The following is a 21,602-nucleotide window of genomic DNA, read 5'->3' as shown; positions in this document are numbered from 1 at the left end:
TTTCACTTATAATCTAACTTATATATGAGCTAATAAAATAAAAAATAATATAATGAAATAAAACAAAAACAAATTATTCCACTTGCATTAAAACTAGATTGATTCACTACAAAGCAAACAAGAAGTCACTGTCGCTCTAATAAATGCCTAAACAATAACGTTCTGAAAGCACCCTCCCTTTTGGCCCTAATGGTGATGGGGATAGAATTATACAGCTTATAGGCACAGTAGCTAAACGCACGACAAAACGGAGCTGTACTATGAGCAGGCGGATTAAGAACATTTTTATTTCTAATATTTATACTGTGTGCTTATCGCAACTCCCCGGTATTGAGGATGGAAAGGACAGTCGATAGATTGGGGGTCGACGTTTTTGGCCTAAATGTATTGGCATACAGGAGATCTGTTCGGTCCGCCGTCCAGGACATTTTACTTTAATTTTCATTTTGAGCAATTCTTATAATAACGTAGAATGTTTGAGCTTCAATTTGAGATATAGAACGCGTTCCATCTTTTAAAAATAATGAACATATGATTTTTTTTAATTTTTCCATATGTTCTCGCATAATTTGGCAATTTCTTGTTTATCGTTACATTTCCCAAAATGGTTACAATCAAACCCTGCCTTTTTCTAAATCTTATCATAAATTAGAATGTTTGAGGTTCAATTTGAAATATAGAACGCGTTCCATCACTTAAAAATAAGGAAGATATGTTTTTTAAAATCTTTTATTTTTCTATAAGTTCTGGCATAATTTGGCAATTTCTTGTTTGTTATTATACACTGTTGGAAATAATTCACGAGCACACCCTGTATAATCAGAACGCGTGAGTCTAGCGCAATAAAATTTGGTATGGAAGTAGTACTAAAGTAGTGTAACTTACTCCCACATGGAGAGCGGCACAACTTTGCTGGGAGGAGAAACATCAATAGCGGGAGTATCCCCGTGAGCTTCGCGTGCCATCGCTACACGACGTGGCATGGAGTCTATAAGTCGCTGTATTGTAGCAAGATGGATGGCCAACCATGCCACCTCAACTCGCCTCCAAAGCTCCTCAACGTTAGCCGAGGGGGCCGGATAACGTAGAAGTCTCCGACCAGTCATGTCCCATACATGTTCGATTGGATTCAGATCCGGAAAACGAGCTGGCCTAGGAAGCATTCGTATACGGTGCTCTTCCACAAAGGTCTGTACAATACGCCCGATGTGCGTTCGGACGTTGTCGTGCATGTATAGCAGACTTGGGCGCCGCCGAACGTAGGGAAGCACTACGGACCGTTGCACCTCATCTACGTATCGTTGACCCGTTATGGTCTGCTATACTGGTCTGCGTTATGGTGCTCAATTCGAATCTTGATTCGTCGGAAAACAAAATGTCCCTCTACTCGGCAACCCACTAATGCCTAGCGTTGACCCACTCGTGACGTATGCTGTGGTGCTCGGGTGTTACTGGAATCCGCTGTATCGCACGACGCGCGCGCAGTCCACTATCTACCAAACGCCGCCATACAGTTCGCGTAGTGAGTGCGCCTTTCCCTGCCGGTGGTCAAACAGCTCCAAGTTGGCTTGAAGAGGACGCACACGACGCTAAAGCGCTAAGCACAAGAGTGCGATCCTCGTGTGCTGGGGTCGCGGAGGGCCATCCCGGCCGCGGCTGTAGGTACCTATGTCCTACCTCAGACCATTCTCGCTATGCCCGTTGCACTGCCGATAACGACCGCTCGAGACAACGCGCAATTTCACGGAACGATACACCCTCAATGTGCATACCCACAAACATTCCTCGCTCAAACTCGCTTAAGTAACGCGATCGCCCATCCATTGCGCACAGAGTACGATAACAATGTAGTCCATCACACCACACTAAAAACGACCGGTATTTTCCATCCACTTCGCTCTCCATAGCGACGGAATGTTCCACTTGGAAGGGCGGCTCAGTCAACAATGCCGCGACGGAACAACTCGAAACTCGCTGAATAAACTCGTCTACAGTAAAGCTTTGTGCTCCGCAAATATTATGGATTTATCTTCACGCGTTCAGATTATATAGGGTGTGCTCGTGAATTATTTCCAACAGTGTATTTCTCAAAATTTGGACAATCCAACCCTGCTTTTTCTAAATTAGAATGTGTGTGCTTCAATTTGAGATAAAGAGCGCATTCCATCTTTTAAAAATAAGGAAGATATGATTTTTTAAATTTTTCTACAAGTTCTCGCATAATTTTGCAATTTCTTATTTATCATTATATTTCCCACAATTTTTACAATCAAACCCTGCCTGTTCTAAATCTTATCATAAATTAAAATGTTTGAGCTTCAATTTGAGATATAGAACGCGTTCCATCTAACTAACTAAAACTAGAAACTTTCGGGTTTTGCCGTGCGTCTTTTAAGAAAAGGTGTGACGTGTTGGATGTCATGTTTTCATGGTTCGAAGTGACAAAATCGAAAATCGGGAACAATATATAAGTCGGAAAACTAATTAATAATCAATTAAAGCTAATTATTAACTAATTGCGTCGCGTCCGGTGTGAGGCGGGAGGAGGCCTTCGTGTTCACCACCAGTGCGGATCACGGACCTCTTTTGTTGGGGATGATGATGTGATGATGCCTGCAAGTACCTGTTGGTATGGGTCTTCTTCCGATATACACCAAGTTACATATTTCCATTTATCGTCCTGGTGACCAACACATCTAGGAAAGGTAGTTTTTTGGCAGTTTCTGTTTCCACGGTAAACTTAATCATGGGATGTTGAGAGTTCAAGTGATCCGTGAACTCTTGGAGCCATTTTTGACCATGTTGCCATATTACAAACGTGTTATCCACTAATCGAAGCCATAGTTTTGTTTCCACCAGGTCTTCTTCAAAACGTCTTCTTCGAATAATTCCATGTAGACTTTCGCTATAACTGGCGATAATGAAGATCCCATGGCTGCTCCTTCGAACTACTCATAAAATTCTCCCTTCTAGCTGAAATGCGTCGATGATAAACAGTACTCCACTAGATCTGGCATGTATTCTGGTAATCCCTCCGGAATGAGCTTTTGGCGGAGGCCATCTACAGCAACCTTAACTGGTACCCTAGTAAAAAGGGATTCCGCATCGAAACTCACCAAAATATCCTTAGCATCTAGCTTTTACCTTTTACCGATTCCACAAAGTGTGTAGAATCCCTGACATACGATTCCGTATTCCCTATGAAAGGAGATAGAATCTTTCAAGATATTTGGCCAATTTGTACGTTGGGGAGTTGATGGCAGTGACGATAGGGCGGAGAAGGACGTCTGATTTATAAATCTTCGGTAGTCCATAAATTCTTGGTGGTACCGGCACCTGCACAAACAAACCTTTCTGCTGTTCTGCTGGAATTCCTGTAGATTTTATCAGGTCCTTCATTTTCCTTACGATTCTGTCTGTGGGGTCCTTCTTGATCTTCCTGTACGTGGCTGGTTCCAGTAAGTTCATCATTTTGTCGTCATATTCTTTTTTGTCCATAACCACGGTGGCATTCCCCTTGTCTGCTGAAAACACGACGATTTCAGACTTTTCTTTAATAGATCGGAGTGCCTTCTTTTCACCAACTGTCAAGTTGGATTTCGGTGGCTTTACTGACTTCAGTACTCTCGCAACTTCTTGTCGGATGTCTTTGGCTTTTAGTGCGGGCATTCCTCGAACAGCTACTTCCACTTCGCGGATGATTTCCTCTTTTGGGACCTTCTTCGGGGCGATTGCGTAGTTTAATCCTTTGGCGAGCACAATGGTTTCGTCTTTCGTTAGTGAGACACTCGATCTATTGATGACGATTGTTTTTACTGGTAAACTATTACATTTCTTCTTTTGTATCCGGTGTTCCAGAGATTCAAACTTCTTGATGCGCGTGTCACCTGTCTTCTGGAATTCACGATCAGCCATCTCCATTGTTAGTCTGTCCACTTTATCTCAGTCTTCTCCGGACATACAATTGGAAAGTGAGAGGTGGAGTCGTAGTAACCTCTCACTTATTTTCTGTAGATCATTGAAGGTCTTGTGGATTCTTTCTCGTAGTAGTGCTTGTTCTGTCCTAATCAAGATTCTACGTGCTGCAGCGGAGTCGATGTGGTGCTTCACCTGATGCTCTCGTTAAGGGGTTCACATCGTAATTCGAATTTCCAGCAATACTCAGCAAACCCCGATTCAAACGTCAACGTAACACATCTCCCCATTTAAAGTGTCATGTTGAATAAATTTCAATAAAAAGTGTAATTTGCAATCTCGCATAATTTGGCAATGTAAAACTTGCGTAACTTGCCAGAAAACTAAAATCTAAAGATACACAAAATCTCCACCCCAGAAGCTTAATCTACCTACTAGTAGATTCTAACATATAATACACATAGATATAACAGGTCCCTTTACACCTTCATTAGGCTGTTTTTTTTTGGAAACAGCCATAGATCGCTTCACTAGATGGCCCGAAGCGTACCCAATACCTGACACTACGACATCTACTATAGCCGCAACACTACTAAATCAACATTTCTCAAGATTTGGTATACCACACACTATCACACATAATCAAGGAAGGCAATTCAAATCCCGATTATTTCGCCAATAGATGTAAACGAAGAAAAATATAAATTAATTGTATTAATTATTTCAATAGATTGCTAGGATCTGATCAGATCCACACTTCAGCCTTTCATCCCCAAAGTAATGGCATATTAGGAAGGTTCCATAGAACCTTTAAAACTGCCATTGCTGCCAGAGGAAACGACTACAGGGGGAACAATGACCTCCAATTGTACTATTGGGCCTTAGATCTTCACTTAAAGAAGATATAGGTTGTTCCCTCGCAGAGTTGGTTAACCCCTCCGCCTACCTGGAGAATTTATTGTTACTTTACAAGACCATTTAGAAGTGGAACCACTTCTAGTTAAGTTATATTAATATAAATGATAGTCGTACTTAACGATGAAATAATTTTATTTTTATTTTTGGTTTCGACCGGTTTCGGCTTATATTGTTATCTTCAGGAAACCACATTATTGCGATTTACGTTTTTTAAAAACCATAATAATTTTACTTTTCTTCTCTCTTCTTTTTTTCTCCTATTATTAAACTTTTAGGCACAAATTACGCCTAAAAATAAATGGTGAAGGTTTATAATAATAAGTTAGATTACACACAAAATTTGTTAAATAAAGACAAGAAATATTGTAAAATAAACACAAATGATAGGAGAAAAAGAAAAGAAGAGAGAAGGGAAGTAACATTATTATGGGTTAAGATGACAACATAAGCCAAAACAGATCGAAACCAGAAAATAAAAATAAAATTATTTCATCATTAAGTACGACTATCATTTATATTAATATACCTTAACATATATGATGATAATTAAGAATCTAATCACAACCATTCTAGTTAGTCTTAAAGAAACGTTTTCAAGTTTAAAACCAGTACCTACTACATTCCATTCAAAATTAAAGCTTTCATTCATAAAGATTTATTTGTTTCAGACTTTTTTTTCTTAAAACTAAATCATTTTAAATCTTCCTTTGCACCAAGGTTTGAAGGCCCTTTTAAAGTTATCAAACGCTTTCAAAAAAACTTTATTATTTTAAAAGATAACAAGCAATTGTCAGTTAATATTGGAAATTGGTTGTAATAAATTACAAATAAATCTGTAAGAATATGTTTTTAACATTAAAATATTTACAATTAGTTAATTTACATTTTATGGTTAAATTTATTTCTTCTTGGAAGGGGGAGTACTTGTAGCCTCATGCCCACAAAATCCATTCCCTGAATCCAGAATATCATGATATGTTTTTCCTTTAAATAAATTTATTCAGACAACACGTATTATTTAGTAATTATGTTGTGAAAATAAAATAACTGTTAAACATTCCAACATCTGCCTTTTTTAAATCTTATCATAAATTAGAATGTTTGAGGTTTAATTTGAGACAAGAACGCGTTCCATCTTGTAAAAATAAGGAGATATAATTCTTTTAAATTTTTAAGTTTTCTACCATTTCACGTAGAATTTGGCAATTTCTTGTTTATCATTATATTTCTCAAAATTGTTACGATCAAACCCTGCCTTTTATAAATCTTATTATAAATTAGAATGTTTGAGCTTTAATTTGAGATAAAGAGCGGGTTCCATCTTTAAAAAATAAGGAAAATATGATCTTTTTTAATTTTTAATTTTCTTACAAGTTCTCGCATAATTTGGCAATTTGTTGTTTATCATTATATTTCTCAAAATTTTTACTATCAAACCCTGCCTTTTCTAAATTTTATCATAAATTAGAATTTAATTTAGAGGTAACGAAGGTTTTTTGTGAGTTTTGCACTTTTACTGGTTAGTACAAAATTTCTTGTATTATATAATAATAATACCTCTCTTTATTAACATGTTTCGCCTGTCCTAGCAGGCATCTTCAGAATAGCTACAAAAGTTGAATTTTTGATAATTTAAACATGTTAGATTATAGAATTAAGGTAAATTAAATCTAAATAAAATGATACTTAGAGTAATGTACTTACAAGTTGAAAATAAAATTTTTGAACAGCGGAAACTATTATATTGTTAAACTAATGGCGAAATTCCGTTTAAAAATCACAAATGGGTAGATTTTAGAGATAAAACAATGTGCACAATCGGTCATGGTAAACGTGTCGAAAATGTCTTAACAACTGGATCGAAAAATGTAAAAAACATGTTTTTATGTTGATATCTATAAAAAGTAACTAAATACGCATGTGCGTAGAATTTAAAGCGTGTAAAATTCGAAATTAAAATAAACATACTATATCACAAATTAAAACGTCGAAGAAAACAGACAATTCCGTTATTAGAATTAGAATAGAAACTGGTTCGATGTGACTTTGAACCAGTCTCTGAAGAAGGTTGCATCTTTTAAAAATAATGAAGATATGATTTTTTTTAAATTATTAAGTTTTCTACAAGTTTGCGCAAAATTTGGCAATTTCTGGTTTATCATTATATTTTTCAAAACTTTTACAATCAAACCCTGCCTTTTCTAAATCTTATCACAAATTAGAATGTTTGAGGTTCAATTTGAGATATAAAACGCGTTTCATCTTTTAAAAATAAGGAAGATAAGATTTTTTAAGTTTTCTACAAGTTCTCGCATAATTTGGAAATTTCTTGTTTATCATTATATATCTCAACATTTTTACAATCAAACCCTGCCTTTTCTTAATCCTATGTTAAATTAGAATGTTTGAGGTTCAATTGAGATATAAAAGCTGTTCCATCTTTTAAAAATAAGGAAAATATGGTTTATTTAAATTTTTTTTAGAGAGGAATAATTTCTTATTTTGCATAAACATCATTGTTATGACATTTTATATCCAACTCTGCATGTCTTAATGTTATACACGATGTCTCAGCGAGACCGGTCATTAGACGTTTCTGGGGTTCTGGCCAAAATAAAAATTTGAGAATTCAGACTTAAGTATTATCAATTACGTTCTCTTCGCCTAAAATATTTTCAGATTTCTAGCACTCCGGTTATACCGAAAGTCGCCACCTACTTTATTTTTTTAAATGGAACACCCTGTATATTTTTACATATTTTTATTTGTCTGTTTTGAAGGTTTATAAATAACTTTACTTTTTGCAATTTGATTCGGCCGTTCACGAGTTATTAGAATTTTTCTAGAAAAATCTGCTCCAGCGGACATTTGTTCAAAAAATCATAGAACACTGTTTTTTTTGAGATATCAATTTAGGATTCAGAACATGAAACAACATTATGGAGTATGTTTTGGTGCCGAGAACGGCTGTCTAGATCGTTTGGTCACTTTACTATGACACATTAACTTTTCGAAATTTGGAAGCACCATAACTTAATTTTTTTAAATGGCATCCCCCACATTTTAGTACTTGGTCGTCTTCGGCGTCTCATTTTACATCTTTTGTACTGCATATGTCCTATGCCTGACATTAATAGTTTGAAAAATAATTAGGGTTTTTTGAAAAATGCTCACATATCATATCGATATTAACCTAGTATGCCATGGAAAACAAATGTTTAATGACTTATTGGCAAACGTCAAAGTCTGATTTACGTTGTTTGATGCTTGTGAGTCTAAAACTAGTTAAAATGTATGTTAATAACGTAAATAATGTTTATACAAATGAAGAAATCCATAATTTATTTTTTGTGCACGAAAAGTGCGACAAAGTTCTTAGTAGAACTTGCAAAATGTTTAATGAAAATTATCCACATTTACCTCCGACGACAAAAGGTAAATTTAGAAGAATAGAAGCAAATTTTTTGCATTTTGGACGAATTAATCACGTGTTAAACTGACCAAAAAATGTATTAGATAATGCAACGGAAGAGATGAATACCTTGGCTTATTTCGAGCCCAGTCCCAACAACTCAATTCGAGCTGCCAAAGAAGATCTGGGAATCATACTACGAACATTGTCGCGCTTTTCATACATAAAAAATAAATTAAAAATATCTTGATTTGTGTAAATATTACTTTCGTTATTGTTATCGATTTTAACTCTTTTCAGTACTAATATTAAGGGACCTAACAGATAATTATTAGCTCACATGCATCAAGTGGCGTAAACAAGTGAGTCTTTGACAAGAACTCATTGAGAAGGCTTGTTTTTCATGGCACACTATGCTAAATATCCATATGATATGTGTGCATTTTTCAAAAAACCCTAATTATCTCCCAAACTATTAATGTTAGGTATGGGATATATGGGATATAAAAGATGTAGAATGAGATACCGAAGACGACTAAGTAATAAAATATAGGGGGTGCCATTTAAAAAAATGAAGTTATGGTATTTCCAAATTTCGAAAAATTAACGTGCCATAGTAAAGTGACCAAACGTTCTAGACAGCCGTTCTCGGCACCAAAACATACTCCATAATGTTGTTTAAGCATGTTCTGAATCCTAAATTGATATCTCAAAAAAACCAGTGTTCTATGATTTTTTGAACAAATGTCCACTGGAGCAGATTTTTCTAGAAAAATTCGAATAACTCGTGAACGGCCGAATCAAATTACAAAAAGTAAAGTTATTTATAAACCTTGAAAACAGACAAATCCAAATATGTAAAAATATACAGGGTGTTCCATTTAAAAAAATAAAGTAGGTGGCGACTTCCGGTATAACCGGAAGTGTAAGAAATCTGAAAATATTTTCGTCGAAGAGATCGTAATTAATAATACTTAAGTCTGAATTCTCAAATTTTTATTTTGGCCAGAACCCCAGAAACGTCTAATGACCGATCTCGCTAAGACTCCCTGTATATTTGAAGACTTAATTTCATAAATAATAAAAATATCAATTTATAGAATATATTTTTATTTGATCTTAGAAAAACGTTGCAACTTTTCACCAATTATTAACATCAACTATATTTTTTAGTTTATGGAGGCTTTGGTATATTTTATTATAAAAATTGTGACATCATTCCCTCCTTTATTTCTAAAACTCCAATTATAACGACATTTCGGGAAATGTTCCCATCATCCGGTTAATAATACTCTTATCTAAAGAAACACGAATTACTAAATTAAAAATAACATAATTACTATTAGAAACATGAAAAACAATCTCCATACACTTAAATCACAAAAGATTTTTTTGTTTAGTTTATAGAATATGATTCTTACCTAAGACTATTCATCAATTTTTATCATTAATAGTTTCTTAAATTTATTCCGATACATCTTATCATGCTTACGAATCAAGTCTAAGAGAAATTTTCATACAAGGTCAGATAACAATTGTATTCCTTTGTCCGAAACCTGTTTTCTCTCCCATATTCTATTATATCACTAATTTATTTAAAATATCCGCATAATGTGCCCCTATTCTTCCTACATCGGTTTTAAAATTAACTGTTTTATTATTATTTTTTGTTATGAAGATTGACTCTAAATTTTTCCTTATTTCTATGTTTTTATTTGTTGTTAATATCTTAGGATTATCGAAATCAAACTTATGATTTAAAGTTACAGAATGTTGGCACAAAGCTGTTTTGTTTTGAATTTTTATTTGTTTAGTATCGTATTATACAACCCCTAGGATTCATGGACTACTCAAAATACATAAAGATGATAAACCTTTGAGACCTATAATAAATAATATTAATGGACCTACCAATCAATTAGCAAAGTTCTTAAATAAATCATTAAATTATTTAAATTCATTAAATGAATATGACGTCAAAAGTGCGTGGGAATTAAAGAAGAAAATAAAATCGTTAAACTTAGAAAATTTAAATGACATTGATATAGTAAGTTTTGACGTACAATCGTTGTTCACTAATATACCATTGCATAAAATGATCGAATTGGTGGAACAAAATTGGCAACATATTGAAGAATACACCCTGATTAAAAACAAAAGATTATTTATTGAGGGCATAAAGTTATGCACTTTTAATAATTACTTCACATATAATGAAACATATAGGCAAATCTTTGGATTACCAATGGGGTCGAGTTTAAGTGTAAATTTAAGCGGGATAATTTTAAATCATTTATTAGACACACAGTTGAATAAAACACCAATAAAACCTTTGTTGATAACGAAGTATATAGATGATCTATTGATTATCTTGCCCAAAGGACAATATTCCCAATTGTTAGATGTTTTTAATGATTTTCATGATAGATTGAAATTCACGGTGGAAATACCGAAACAATCACAATAGTATATTATTCAACAAGCGTATAATGGCGGCTGTTACCCACGAAGAAGAAGTTGCAACACGAGCGAGCGAAGCGAGCGAGTGTTGTAATCTGAGTGGGTAACATCCATTATACGCAAGTTGAATACTATACTTTATCTACAACTATTTAATTTTGAAAAAAAAATCAAAAAAACGAAAAAAAAATAAACTTGATAGACATTTCAGACATAACCTCAATATAAGAAAGCTGTCATTTCTGTTAATATTTTATTTTTTGATTAGTAGGCAGTGTCAGAAGTGTGGAATAATGGCCTCATTATTCAACACTTTGTCTGTCATGGGTAATGAGTGTCATTACCCGTCAAAAATCAATTGTATAACGAATAGATAATTCAATAGTTGTAGATAAATACATTTTTTGGATATGTCAATTATCATCGATAATGACAATAACATAATAAGGACGAAATGGTATAAAAAAGATAAAAGCAGTGATAGACTATTGAATTACCATAGTAATCACCCAAAGTCGCAAATTATAAACACGATGAACAATTATATATATAGAGCGATAAAATTGACAGATAAACCCTTTTTGAAAGAAATAAAACAAAAAATTTATATTTTGTTAAATAATTTTTATCCCAAGCACTTGATCAATAACTCATGGTTTACGATACTAAATAATATACAAGGACTGGAAGTCACAACAAATAACACAACCCCACAAGATAATCATCAAAAAGCTGGGAATGCAGATGCAGAAAATGGGAAAGGAGATATGAACAAAAAGGATAAGCCAATTTTTAGACAATCCTTAATTACACAATTCATACTTAGACAGAGTAATATAGAGCAGATTTGTCAGGAAAACGATGTTAGTACTCAAGCAATTAATAGCAAAAGTACTCATAATAAAGAATTTTGTAAAATCAAATATATACCAGCACTAACAAATAAAATAACGAACATCTTTAAAAAGTATGAAATATCCGAAATAAAATTCGCTAAATACAATAACAACAAAATCGGCACCTTAATATCAAACATGAAGGACAAAATCAAAACTTTAGATAAAGTAGATACTATATACCAATTAAATTGCATTGATTGTAATAAAATATATATAGGGGAATCAAAACAACATCTTAAAAAACGAATACAACAACACAAATACGATACTAAACAAATAAAAATTCAAAACAAAACAGCTTTGTGCCAACATTCTGTAACTTTAAATCATAAGTTTGATTTTGATAATCCTAAGATATTAACAACAAATAAAAACATACAAATAAGGAAAAATTTAGAGTCAATCTTCATAACAAAAAATAATAATAAAACAGTTAATTTTAAAACCGATGTAGAAAGAATAGGGGCACATTATGCGGATATTTTAAATAAATTAGTGATATAATAGAATATGGGAGAGAAAACAGGTTTCGGACAAAGGAATACAATTGTTATCTGACCTTGTATGAAAATTTCTCTTAGACTTGATTCGTAAGCATGATAAGATGTATCGGAATAAATTTAAGAAACAATTAATGATAAAAATTGATTAATAGTCTTAGGTAAGAATCATATTCTATAAACTAAACAAAAAAATCTTTTGTGATTTAAGTGTATGGAGATTGTTTTTCATGTTTCTAATAGTAATTATGTTATTTTTAATTTAGTAATTCGTGTTTCTTTAGATAAGAGTACTATTAACCTGATGATGGGAACATTCCCCGAAACGTCGTTATAATTGGAGTTTTAGAAATAAAGGAGGGAATTATGTCACAATTTTTATAATAAAATTAACATCAACATTTTGTACTCTTCATTTACGAAACTTTTAAATGAAATTTCATTCTCACTTCAACATCATTCGGAAATTCCTCATCTTCCACGCAATTTGGCGCATATTGGTCTCTAAAGAAATGAGTAAAAAACCTCCCCACCTCGGGATTCTTATCCAACCCATTTTTAACCCCGCTAAAAATCAAATTCTCCTGCGCCGCGTATCTTTTAGTCCCATCCTCCACCAAAACCTGATAAAACGGCTGTCTCGCCCCAAATTGCAACTGATCCACATTCATCTCCCGCTTCCACGCATCACTTTCAGCACAAATATGATCCCAACCATAAATAACGCAAGTATAATTAAACAATTTGTGTCTCATAACCATCCCAATAGCAAATTTGACATCAGGGTGTCGATAACTTTGTATTCGATTTCGTCCATTACACTCATTTAAAAAGTGGGGTAAAGAATTTCGATTTTTTGAGGCGTATTCATTGATTGATAATAAATCTAAAATATCGTTGGCTAAATCTCGATTGAGGTAATTCCTAGTTTGTAAAATTTCTTTTAATGGGGTTGTATCAATCCCGAATTTCATGTAGTAATGCGTTAAAGAGAGGGTTACTCCTAAATCGTAAGGATGCAGGATGTGGTTTAACTCCAAAATTGAACGCATTAATTGGACTCCATTATCTGGGGGTTGTAATCGCTCTCTTAAAGCGACTTGGAGGTTATTCACCATGCGTTCAATCACCTAAAACAAAAAAATTTTTAATAAATACTTAATAAAATTGATTAAAACAAACAATTTTAGTTGAAGCCCTCGTTATTGGGTTTACATCGTAATTAGAATTTCCAGCAAAACTCATCAAACCCCGATTATAAACGTCAACGTAATACATCTCCCCATTTAAAGTGTCACGTTGAACAAATTTCAATAAAGAGTGTAAAGAGGGTATTAACCGGTTCTAAATTAACCCCCTATCTCACATAATTTAGCAATTTCTTATTTATAGTTATATTTCTCAAAATTTTTATAATCAAACCCTGCCTTTTCTAAATCTTATCATAATTTCCAATGTTTGAGCTTCAATTTGTGATATTGAACGCGTTCTATCTTTTCAAAATAAGGAAAATATGAGAAGAGAGAAAACAAAATTTATTCACGCTAACAAATAATAATTACAACCTAAAAAATAAATATAATATATGAAAAATAATATGTGTATATAAAAAAAAAGTTGGCCTAAAAGAGCTATCGACCGTACTGCCCGGGAAAGTCTTTGCTAGAATCTTGATTCTTGAATCTAGTTTACTTTAGTGTCTTCGTGGATCACAGCATCTTCGGAAGTGTCGGCCTGGGTGGTGAAAGCAGATTTATACCAGTCGTCTATTCCCGCTTTGATGACGGAGCAGAAAGAAGCATCTTCCGAGAATGAAAACACACGCTGAAGGTAATCCCCGTAAGGTAATCTGAGGGGTCAATAAGTTTGTGGGTTTCAGGAGACTTTTGATATATGGATAATTTTCGAACTTCTTCCCAGTATCTTTTGCCTTTTGACTTATTGATATTATCACAGGTTTCAATATACTTTTCGGTTTTGAATTGTTTGATTAAGGCTTGAATATATTTGTTCAGTACATTAAATTTCCTTTTTAAGTCTGGTGCCACAGATATTCTAAAGACGCGGTATATTCGTCTCTTTTCCTTAATTAACCTTACGATGAACTTTGGAAATGGGAAATTGTAGTATTTTCCGACTTTATTTGGGCTGGCTTGGTCTTGAAATGGGAATCGTTAACTGCAAGTGTTCCAGAATACCCAAGTGATCGGAGCACAGATCGGGAATGACTGCAACGTGGGTTGGGTTGATCACGGATCTTATGTTTCGCGAGCAGAAAATCATGATCGTAGTGGTACTTTGATTGTTTACGATGATGAACGTTGGAGTAGCTTTAATGCGTTTAAAATTAGTCGAAGATACGAATTGAAAGATACGATTTTAAAAAATTTTTAAGTTTTCTAAAGGTTCTTGCATAATTCTGGCAATTTCTTGTTTATCATTACATTTCGCAAAATTTTTACAATCCAGCCTTGCCTTTTCTAAATCTTATCATAAATTAGAATGTTTGAGCTTCAATATGAGATATAGAACGCATTCCATCTTTTAAAAATAAGGAAAATAAGAGAGAGAGAGAAGATATTTATTTCAGTAAATGTACAATTAAATATTGAAACATATCATACAATAAATTATATAACACTCATTAGCCATAGTACTGAAACGGGCTGCTGACCGTGGCCCTCCTGCCCATGTAAAGATCGCTGATCATTGTTTAAATTCGTTGATGGTTTTAAAAATGGTGTCAAAATCAGAGCGTTGGAAGAGAGGGAAAAGGTTTGAGGACATTTTCTTGTATGACTTTGGTGCTAGGACGGATAAGCGTTCAATGATTGGAATAATTTGTGTTTTCGCATATAGGGATTTAATAGAGGGATTGCACAGAGGATTTCTAGGATTTCTTAATATGGCGATGGTTCTAATAGCTGATGTCTCTGCCACTTGAATGTTTTTCAATTTATTTCCGTTATCCAACAAGTTATCCCATGGTTCTTCCTAAATATTTGCATGTCTTCTTTAGTTGGACCAAGATGTTCGCTAATCTGATGGTCAGAGAATATTCAGAAGTCCGTTGAAAAGGTAGAAGCAGTTGTGATTTCTGAGAGTTTGTGTGAATTCGCCAAATTTTGAATCATTTTTCTACACCCACAGTCAATGTTTAAAGTTTATTTAATGCTTTTTTAAGGTCATATCGTGAGTGATTAACGCTTTATCATCTGCATACTGCAGCATATAAGCAGAGTTTGTAGGTACACTTGGGTCTCGATTTGCGTCGATTCAATTTGCGTCATAGATATAGGACTGTATCTGAGAGTTGCGTTGTTATGATTCGATATGCGTCGCTACAAATGAAATAAAACGAGGATTCACTCGCATTCACTGCGTGGAATCGTGCGCATTCGTTTTCATGCATGATACCGGTAGTCCTTCTTGAAACGGCGGTCTTAGCGATAGTGAAACTGTCAAATTGCCAAGACACATTGAGGTAAGTTAATATATTATTGATGATTATTGGAGTCAGAATTACATTGAACAATTATGTAATCTCGCGTTCATATAGATTATGTTTCACGTGTACGTATTTCTTATTTATAGATCAAAATGAGTGGAAAAATCGTAAAGAAAACTAAGAATACAATATTTCTTCTTAATGGAATCTCTCCTCTCTACGTGGATAGAGGAACAAAATCAACGTAAAGTACCAGTAAGTAGGACCAACATACAAGAAAAAGCTTTATCCATATTTGAAGAATTAAAGTCAAAACCTGAACATGTTCATAAAGACGAACTTTTCACGCAAGTCGAGGTTGGTTTCAAAAATTTTAATCAAGAGCTAAACTGCACAATGTAGCATTGAAGGGAGAAGCATGGAGTGGAGATGCAGAAAAGACTACCAAAGAGAACTTACATTTCACAACAAGAAAAACATGCACCTGGCTTTAAGGCAAATAAAGACCGAATAACTCTTCTTCCCGGGGCTAATGCAGCAGGTGATCTCCGACTCAAGCCTTTGTTAATTAATACTACTCAAAATCCAAAGGCAATGAAGAATCATCAAAGAAATTCATTACCAGTTCATTGGAGATGGAACAAAAAATGATGGATGATAGCAACTCTGTTCCGAGAGTGGGTAAGCGATATTGCTGTGCCCGAACTTAAAAACCATTGCTTGAAAGAAAATCTTGATTTTAAAATTTTAATTCTACTAGACAACGCTCCCAGCCATCCTCCTCATCTAGACGAAATCTGCGAAAACATAAAATTTATTTTTCTTCCCCCTAACACAACGGCTCTTATACAGCCCATGGATCAAGGTGTCATTTCTAATTTTAAAGCTTATTATCTATACGTAGGACGTTCAAACAACTTTTTCAACATCTCAATGATGAAATCTCAATCAAAGTAATATGGAAGCAGTTTAATATTTTAAAAGCAGTCGAAAATGTTGGAGAATCTTGGATAGAAGTCAAACACAGTTGTTTAAAAGGGGTTTGGAGAAAACTGTGGCCAGAATCTACTAAAGATGCCGAAGGAGCAGGCACTGATGATCTTGAAGGGATTGTCAATGATTTGGTTCAATATGCAGAAGAGGTACATTTTGAAGGGATGGAGGTAAACGACATTGCAGACATAATTTTAAATCAAGATGAAGAAGAAATTACATGCGATGACCCAGTAAACAAATTTGCGTTTCAGAAACATTTCTGATACACATTATTGGAACATGAAATGTTTCATCGACATATTTCTGAAAGATAGTTGAAACGTGTCTGAAACTGCTAATGTTTCTGCAACATACAGGTGACAATTACGGTACATTATTAAAATGTTTCATTAACGGTTTTGAATTATTTCTGAAATGTAAACACGTTTACCAATCTACGAAAATGTCTCCTAGAGATATTCAATTTTAATTCTTTTCTTTCCATCTTATCTCACATCACACGAACGTAAAACTATATAACTACATAATTTTCTATGATTGCAGGAGAAAAACAACCAAATTTAGCGGGAATCGTGATCAAACCTTATAGGTTATGATTTGACCTACGGAAAACGTAATAGTATATTAAAAAAGTGTCGTAAGACACGCTTGAAATGCACGAATTCAAGTTGAAAAACGAGTGGCGAAGCCACGAGTCTTTTAATGAATGAGTGCTTTAAGTCTTATGAAACGTGTTTTTTATGCTATTTTTTGTAATTCGCGTTTTTATACTTTTTTTTTAACAAAAATAAAGTAAATTCTGGCAATGTAGGGAAACAGGTATGTAGCAGTTGGTAACACCGGAACACTTGAAAATAGAAACTTTGAATTGACAATTAGAAACTGTCAAAACACAAAATATATTCACCTGAAAAAAACGTTTGATGTACACCTCCCAAAATAAGAGAAATTGCTCAGAGTCCATGTCCTCATCATTGTGGACCTTGTATTTGATGCTAAGAACGTGTTTAAACCAGATTTTATCCATAGACAAAAATTGTCACATTGACAACTAGAAAAATTAATGACCCAATGTCACCAACTTGAACTGGTTCCATAAAATGTTACTAAAATCTCATTACAGCATCGGATGCTGTAAAGAGTCTCATTACAGCACCCGTTTGAGTACTGTTATACCTTCCATTACCGTAGCGAATTACAAAATAGTATATTAAAAAACAAGTTTCGTAAGACACTTTTGAAGTGCACGAATTCAAATTGAAAAACGAGTGGCAAAGCCACGAGTTTTTTAATGAATGAGTGCTTTAAGTCTTATGAAACGTGTTTTTTATGCTATTTTTTGTAATTCGCGTTTTTATCCCTTTTTTTTAACAAAAATAAAATAAATTTTGACAATGTAGGGAAATAGGTATGCAGCAGTTGGTAACACCGTAACACTTGAAAATAGAAATTTGAATTGACAATTAGAAACTGTCAAAACACAAAATGTATTCACCTGAAAAAAAATGTTTCATGTACACCTCCCAAAATAAGAAACTTGCTCAGTGTTCAATGTCCTCATCATTGTGGACCTTGTATTCGATGCTAAGAACGTGTTTAAACATCCATAGACAAAAATTGTCACATTGACAACTAGAAAAATTAATGACCCAATGTCACCAACTTGAACTGGTTCCATAAAATGTTACTAAAATCTCATTACAACATCGGATGCTTTAAAGAGTCTCATTACAGCACCCGTTTGAGTACTGTTATAGCTTCCATTACCGTAGCGAATTACAAAAAATTCTTTACGTAGGTTTGTTTCTTTAAATCTTGTTTATTAGCCGTATTTTCATTAACTAAATCTAGAGGTGATATTTAAAAAAAACTTATACAAAACTTGTGCCATTCTAAACCAATATTCGAACGATTCGAACTGAACAAAACAGACAATGAACAAGACGTGACAAGACGCTGACCGCGCCACCGCGATGAAGATATTCCAGATATGTTTCAGACACATTTGTAAAGAAATGTTTCAAATAAAATGTTTCTGATGCATATTTTGATGATATTTCATAAATATTCCTACTGAAATGTATTTCATACCTATCTTTTGATACGTTTCGTAAAAATCGTATCTGTCACGTATATGAAACGTAGTTTTAAAATGTTTCATTTAATTCACTGTACGTTAAAATTGAAATGTTTCACAGATGTTTCTTGTTTACTGGGTAAACATATTTTACTGTAGTAAGTTGACTTACTACAAAATTTTGCTGCTGTAACTGAAGATGCTACTAAGCATTCAGACACAGAAGACATTACCTTGGATGATTTTTTAAAAACGTAAAACTCTTATTACATATTTTTATTGTTAGGAATTATAAGTTTATTTTGTTAATACAATGTTTGTATTATTTTTTACTATTCATAATGTTTTTTATTGTACATAATACATTATAAATATTTTTATTATTGAATTGTTTATTAAAATACTACCTAACATTGACCCAAGCAATGATTTTGTACAATATTTGCATGTGTGTGCGTTTCATCTTTTAAAAATAAGGAAGATATGAGTTATTTTAATTTTTCTTACAGAGAAATAATTTCTTATTTTGCATAAACATCATTGTTATGACATTTTATATCCAATTCTGCATGTCTTAATGTTATAGATTTAAAGCTTTAACTTCATAAATAATAAAAATATCAATTTATAGAATATATTTTTATTTGATCTTAGAAAAACGTTCCAACTTTTCACCAATTATTAACATTAACATTTTTTAGTCGTCATTTACGAAACTTCTAAATGAAATTTCATCCTCACTTCAACATCATTCGGATATTCCTCATTTTTCACGCAATTTGGCACATATTGGTCTCTAAAGAAATGAGTAAAAAACCTCCCGACCTCCGGATTCTTATCCAACCCATTTTTAACCCCGCTAAAAATCAAATTCTCCTGCGCCGCGTATCTTTTAGTCCCATCCTCCACCAAAACCTGATAAAACGGCTGTCTCGCCCCAAACTGCAACTGATCCACATTCATCTCCCGTTTCCACGCATCACTTTCAGCACAAATATGATCCCAACCATAAATAACGCAAGTATAATTAAACAATTTGTGTCTCATAACCATCCCAATAGCAAATTTGACATCAGGGTGTCGATAATTTTGTATTCGATTTCGTCCATTACACTCATTTAAAAAGTGGGGTAAAGAATTTCGATTTTTTGAGGCGTATTCATTGATTGATAATAAATCTAAAATATCGTTGGCTAAATCTCGATTGAGGTAATTCCTAGTTTGTAAAATTTCTTTTAATGGGGTTGTATCAATCCCGAATTTCATGTAGTAATGCGTTAAAGAGAGGGTTACTCCTAAATCGTAAGGATGCAGGATGTGGTTTAACTCCAAAATTGAACGCATTAATTGGACTCCATTATCTGGGGGTTGTAATCGCTCTCTTAAAGCGACTTGGAGGTTATTCACCATGCGTTCAATCACCTAAAACAAAAAAATCTTTAATAAATACTTAATAAAATTGATTAAAACAAACAATTTTAGTTGAAGCCCTCGTTATTGGGTTCACGTCATAATTAGAATTTCCAGCAAAACTCATCAAACCCCGATTATAAACGTCAACGTAATACATCTCCCCATTTAAAGTGTCATGTTGAATAAATCTCAATAAAAAGTGTGAGGGGGTATTAACCGGTTCTAAATTAACCCCCAACCTCCTTGCAACACCTTCATAAAGTATTGATAAAGTAATTGGAAGCCCTCGTTTTGATTCAAGCACCTCGGTTATAAACGAATTATTAATGTTGAAATAATCGTCTTGATTCCCACAAAAATCCATCCTTTGGCAAATAACTTTTTGCATAACATCCAAAATAACCTTGCAATCCGCCGAGGAAAATTGATTCTTATAAATGATTTTATCCCGCCATAAATTTAAATCCTCCTGATTCGTTTGAATTAAAGGATGATTCGGGGAATTAATTTTTAAATATTCTTTAACCTCCTCGGCTATTTTATCGAATTGATTTCGTATCTTTTTAATTTTAATATCACATTCGGGTCTACACCATTGCGTTAACATGGTTGCGCCTATTTCTAACAATTGATCCTCTTCTTTTAATAAGTTAAAAGCTTTCCAAGCTTTTTCCAAATAAATATGTCTTAAATAACGTAAACTTATTAAGCTGTAATATTTAAAGGTCAGGTTTCCCCGAGTTTTTAAAGGAACCACATCATAAGTGTTGATTTTGGAGTGATCATTTAGGATAATCCATAAATAATCTTCTATGTAGTATCTATTCGTGTTTCGGGAATTAATTAATTCGAGAAATGGTTTGAAATCTGCGTCTGATAAATGTTCTTTATTCATGAAATTTGTTGCGAAACTTGTTAATGTTTCATCTACTTTTTGGCGTATCACATAAAGGTGGCAAATTTCCTCATAGTAATTCCCAATCTCTTCTGATTTATCTATTTTTGACCACTTCTCTAAGTACCGATTTTTCCAAAGGATGTTGTTGCTTAAAATGATTCTTCTTAAATAAGAACAGGTTGAGGAGAGGTTAATTAAATCCCGAATATCCAAGGATTTTTGTTCTATTATGATTTGAAGGACTTCTAAAGGGAGATTATCTAACATTTCTTCAAAGTATTTCTAAAAATCAATTAATCAGATTTAGTTCAAACCAAACACAATGATTAGATAAAAACTTGATTTTACAATGTTGTGGTAAACATCAGCTGGTTATTAACAGAATACTGTAATACGATTGGAAATGGTAAAAGAAGCTTAGTTTGGGGCTTGGATTGAAGATGTCGCTTAAAATTGACCGACTCTATTTCTGAGAATAATGAAACGATTTATATCTTAAATTGAGAATAAAACATTGAACTTTAAGATAAGATATAAATACGTTGAGATGTGATTATAAAAATTTAGTTTAAAAAGGAGATGTTAAATAAACATCTCAAACATTTAAAAAAATCATATCAATTCTATTTTTATGAGTAATGAGACAATTTATATCTTAAATTGAAG

General features: G+C 33.4%; 2 protein-coding genes across 2 annotated transcripts; both read right to left on the bottom strand.

The window, feature by feature from the left end:
• Positions 1-12,520: 12,520 nt before the first annotated feature.
• LOC139432398 (F-box only protein 21-like) lies at positions 12,521-13,416 on the bottom strand. The gene is made up of 2 exons (XM_071200918.1): positions 13,287-13,416; positions 12,521-13,234 (listed from the first exon to the last, which is right to left on the bottom strand). Exons 1-2 carry the CDS (start codon positions 13,380-13,382, stop codon positions 12,521-12,523), a joined length of 810 nt encoding a protein of 269 aa, XP_071057019.1. The 5' UTR covers positions 13,383-13,416.
• Positions 13,417-19,249: 5,833 nt separating this feature from the next.
• On the bottom strand, positions 19,250-21,297 carry LOC111420251 (F-box only protein 21-like). Its single transcript, XM_071200867.1, has 2 exons — positions 20,100-21,297; positions 19,250-20,047 (listed from the first exon to the last, which is right to left on the bottom strand). The coding sequence occupies exons 1-2, from the start codon at positions 21,201-21,203 to the stop codon at positions 19,334-19,336; spliced, it is 1,818 nt and encodes a 605-aa protein (XP_071056968.1). The 5' UTR covers positions 21,204-21,297; the 3' UTR covers positions 19,250-19,333.
• Between the last annotated feature and the right edge of the window lie 305 nt (positions 21,298-21,602).

This window comes from Onthophagus taurus, unplaced genomic scaffold, assembly GCF_036711975.1.
Source record: "Onthophagus taurus isolate NC unplaced genomic scaffold, IU_Otau_3.0 ScKx7SY_15, whole genome shotgun sequence".
Taxonomy (NCBI): Eukaryota; Metazoa; Arthropoda; class Insecta; order Coleoptera; family Scarabaeidae; genus Onthophagus; species Onthophagus taurus.
The sequence above is the reverse complement of the archived record's forward strand: the minus strand, read 5'-3'. Positions and strand labels throughout refer to the sequence as shown.

Excerpts from the sequence above, each read along its gene's own strand:
- LOC139432398 (XM_071200918.1), bottom strand. The coding sequence starts at position 13,382 with ATGTATTACGTTGACGTTTATAATCGGGGTTTGATGAGTTTTGCTGGA. Across the intron at positions 13,235-13,286 it reads CGAGGGCTTCAACTAAAATT|GTGATTGAACGCATGGTGAA; the intron begins GTTTGTTTTAAT and ends TTTTTGTTTTAG.
- LOC111420251 (XM_071200867.1), bottom strand. The coding sequence starts at position 21,203 with ATGTTAGATAATCTCCCTTTAGAAGTCCTTCAAATCATAATAGAACAA. Across the intron at positions 20,048-20,099 it reads CGAGGGCTTCAACTAAAATT|GTGATTGAACGCATGGTGAA; the intron begins GTTTGTTTTAAT and ends TTTTTGTTTTAG.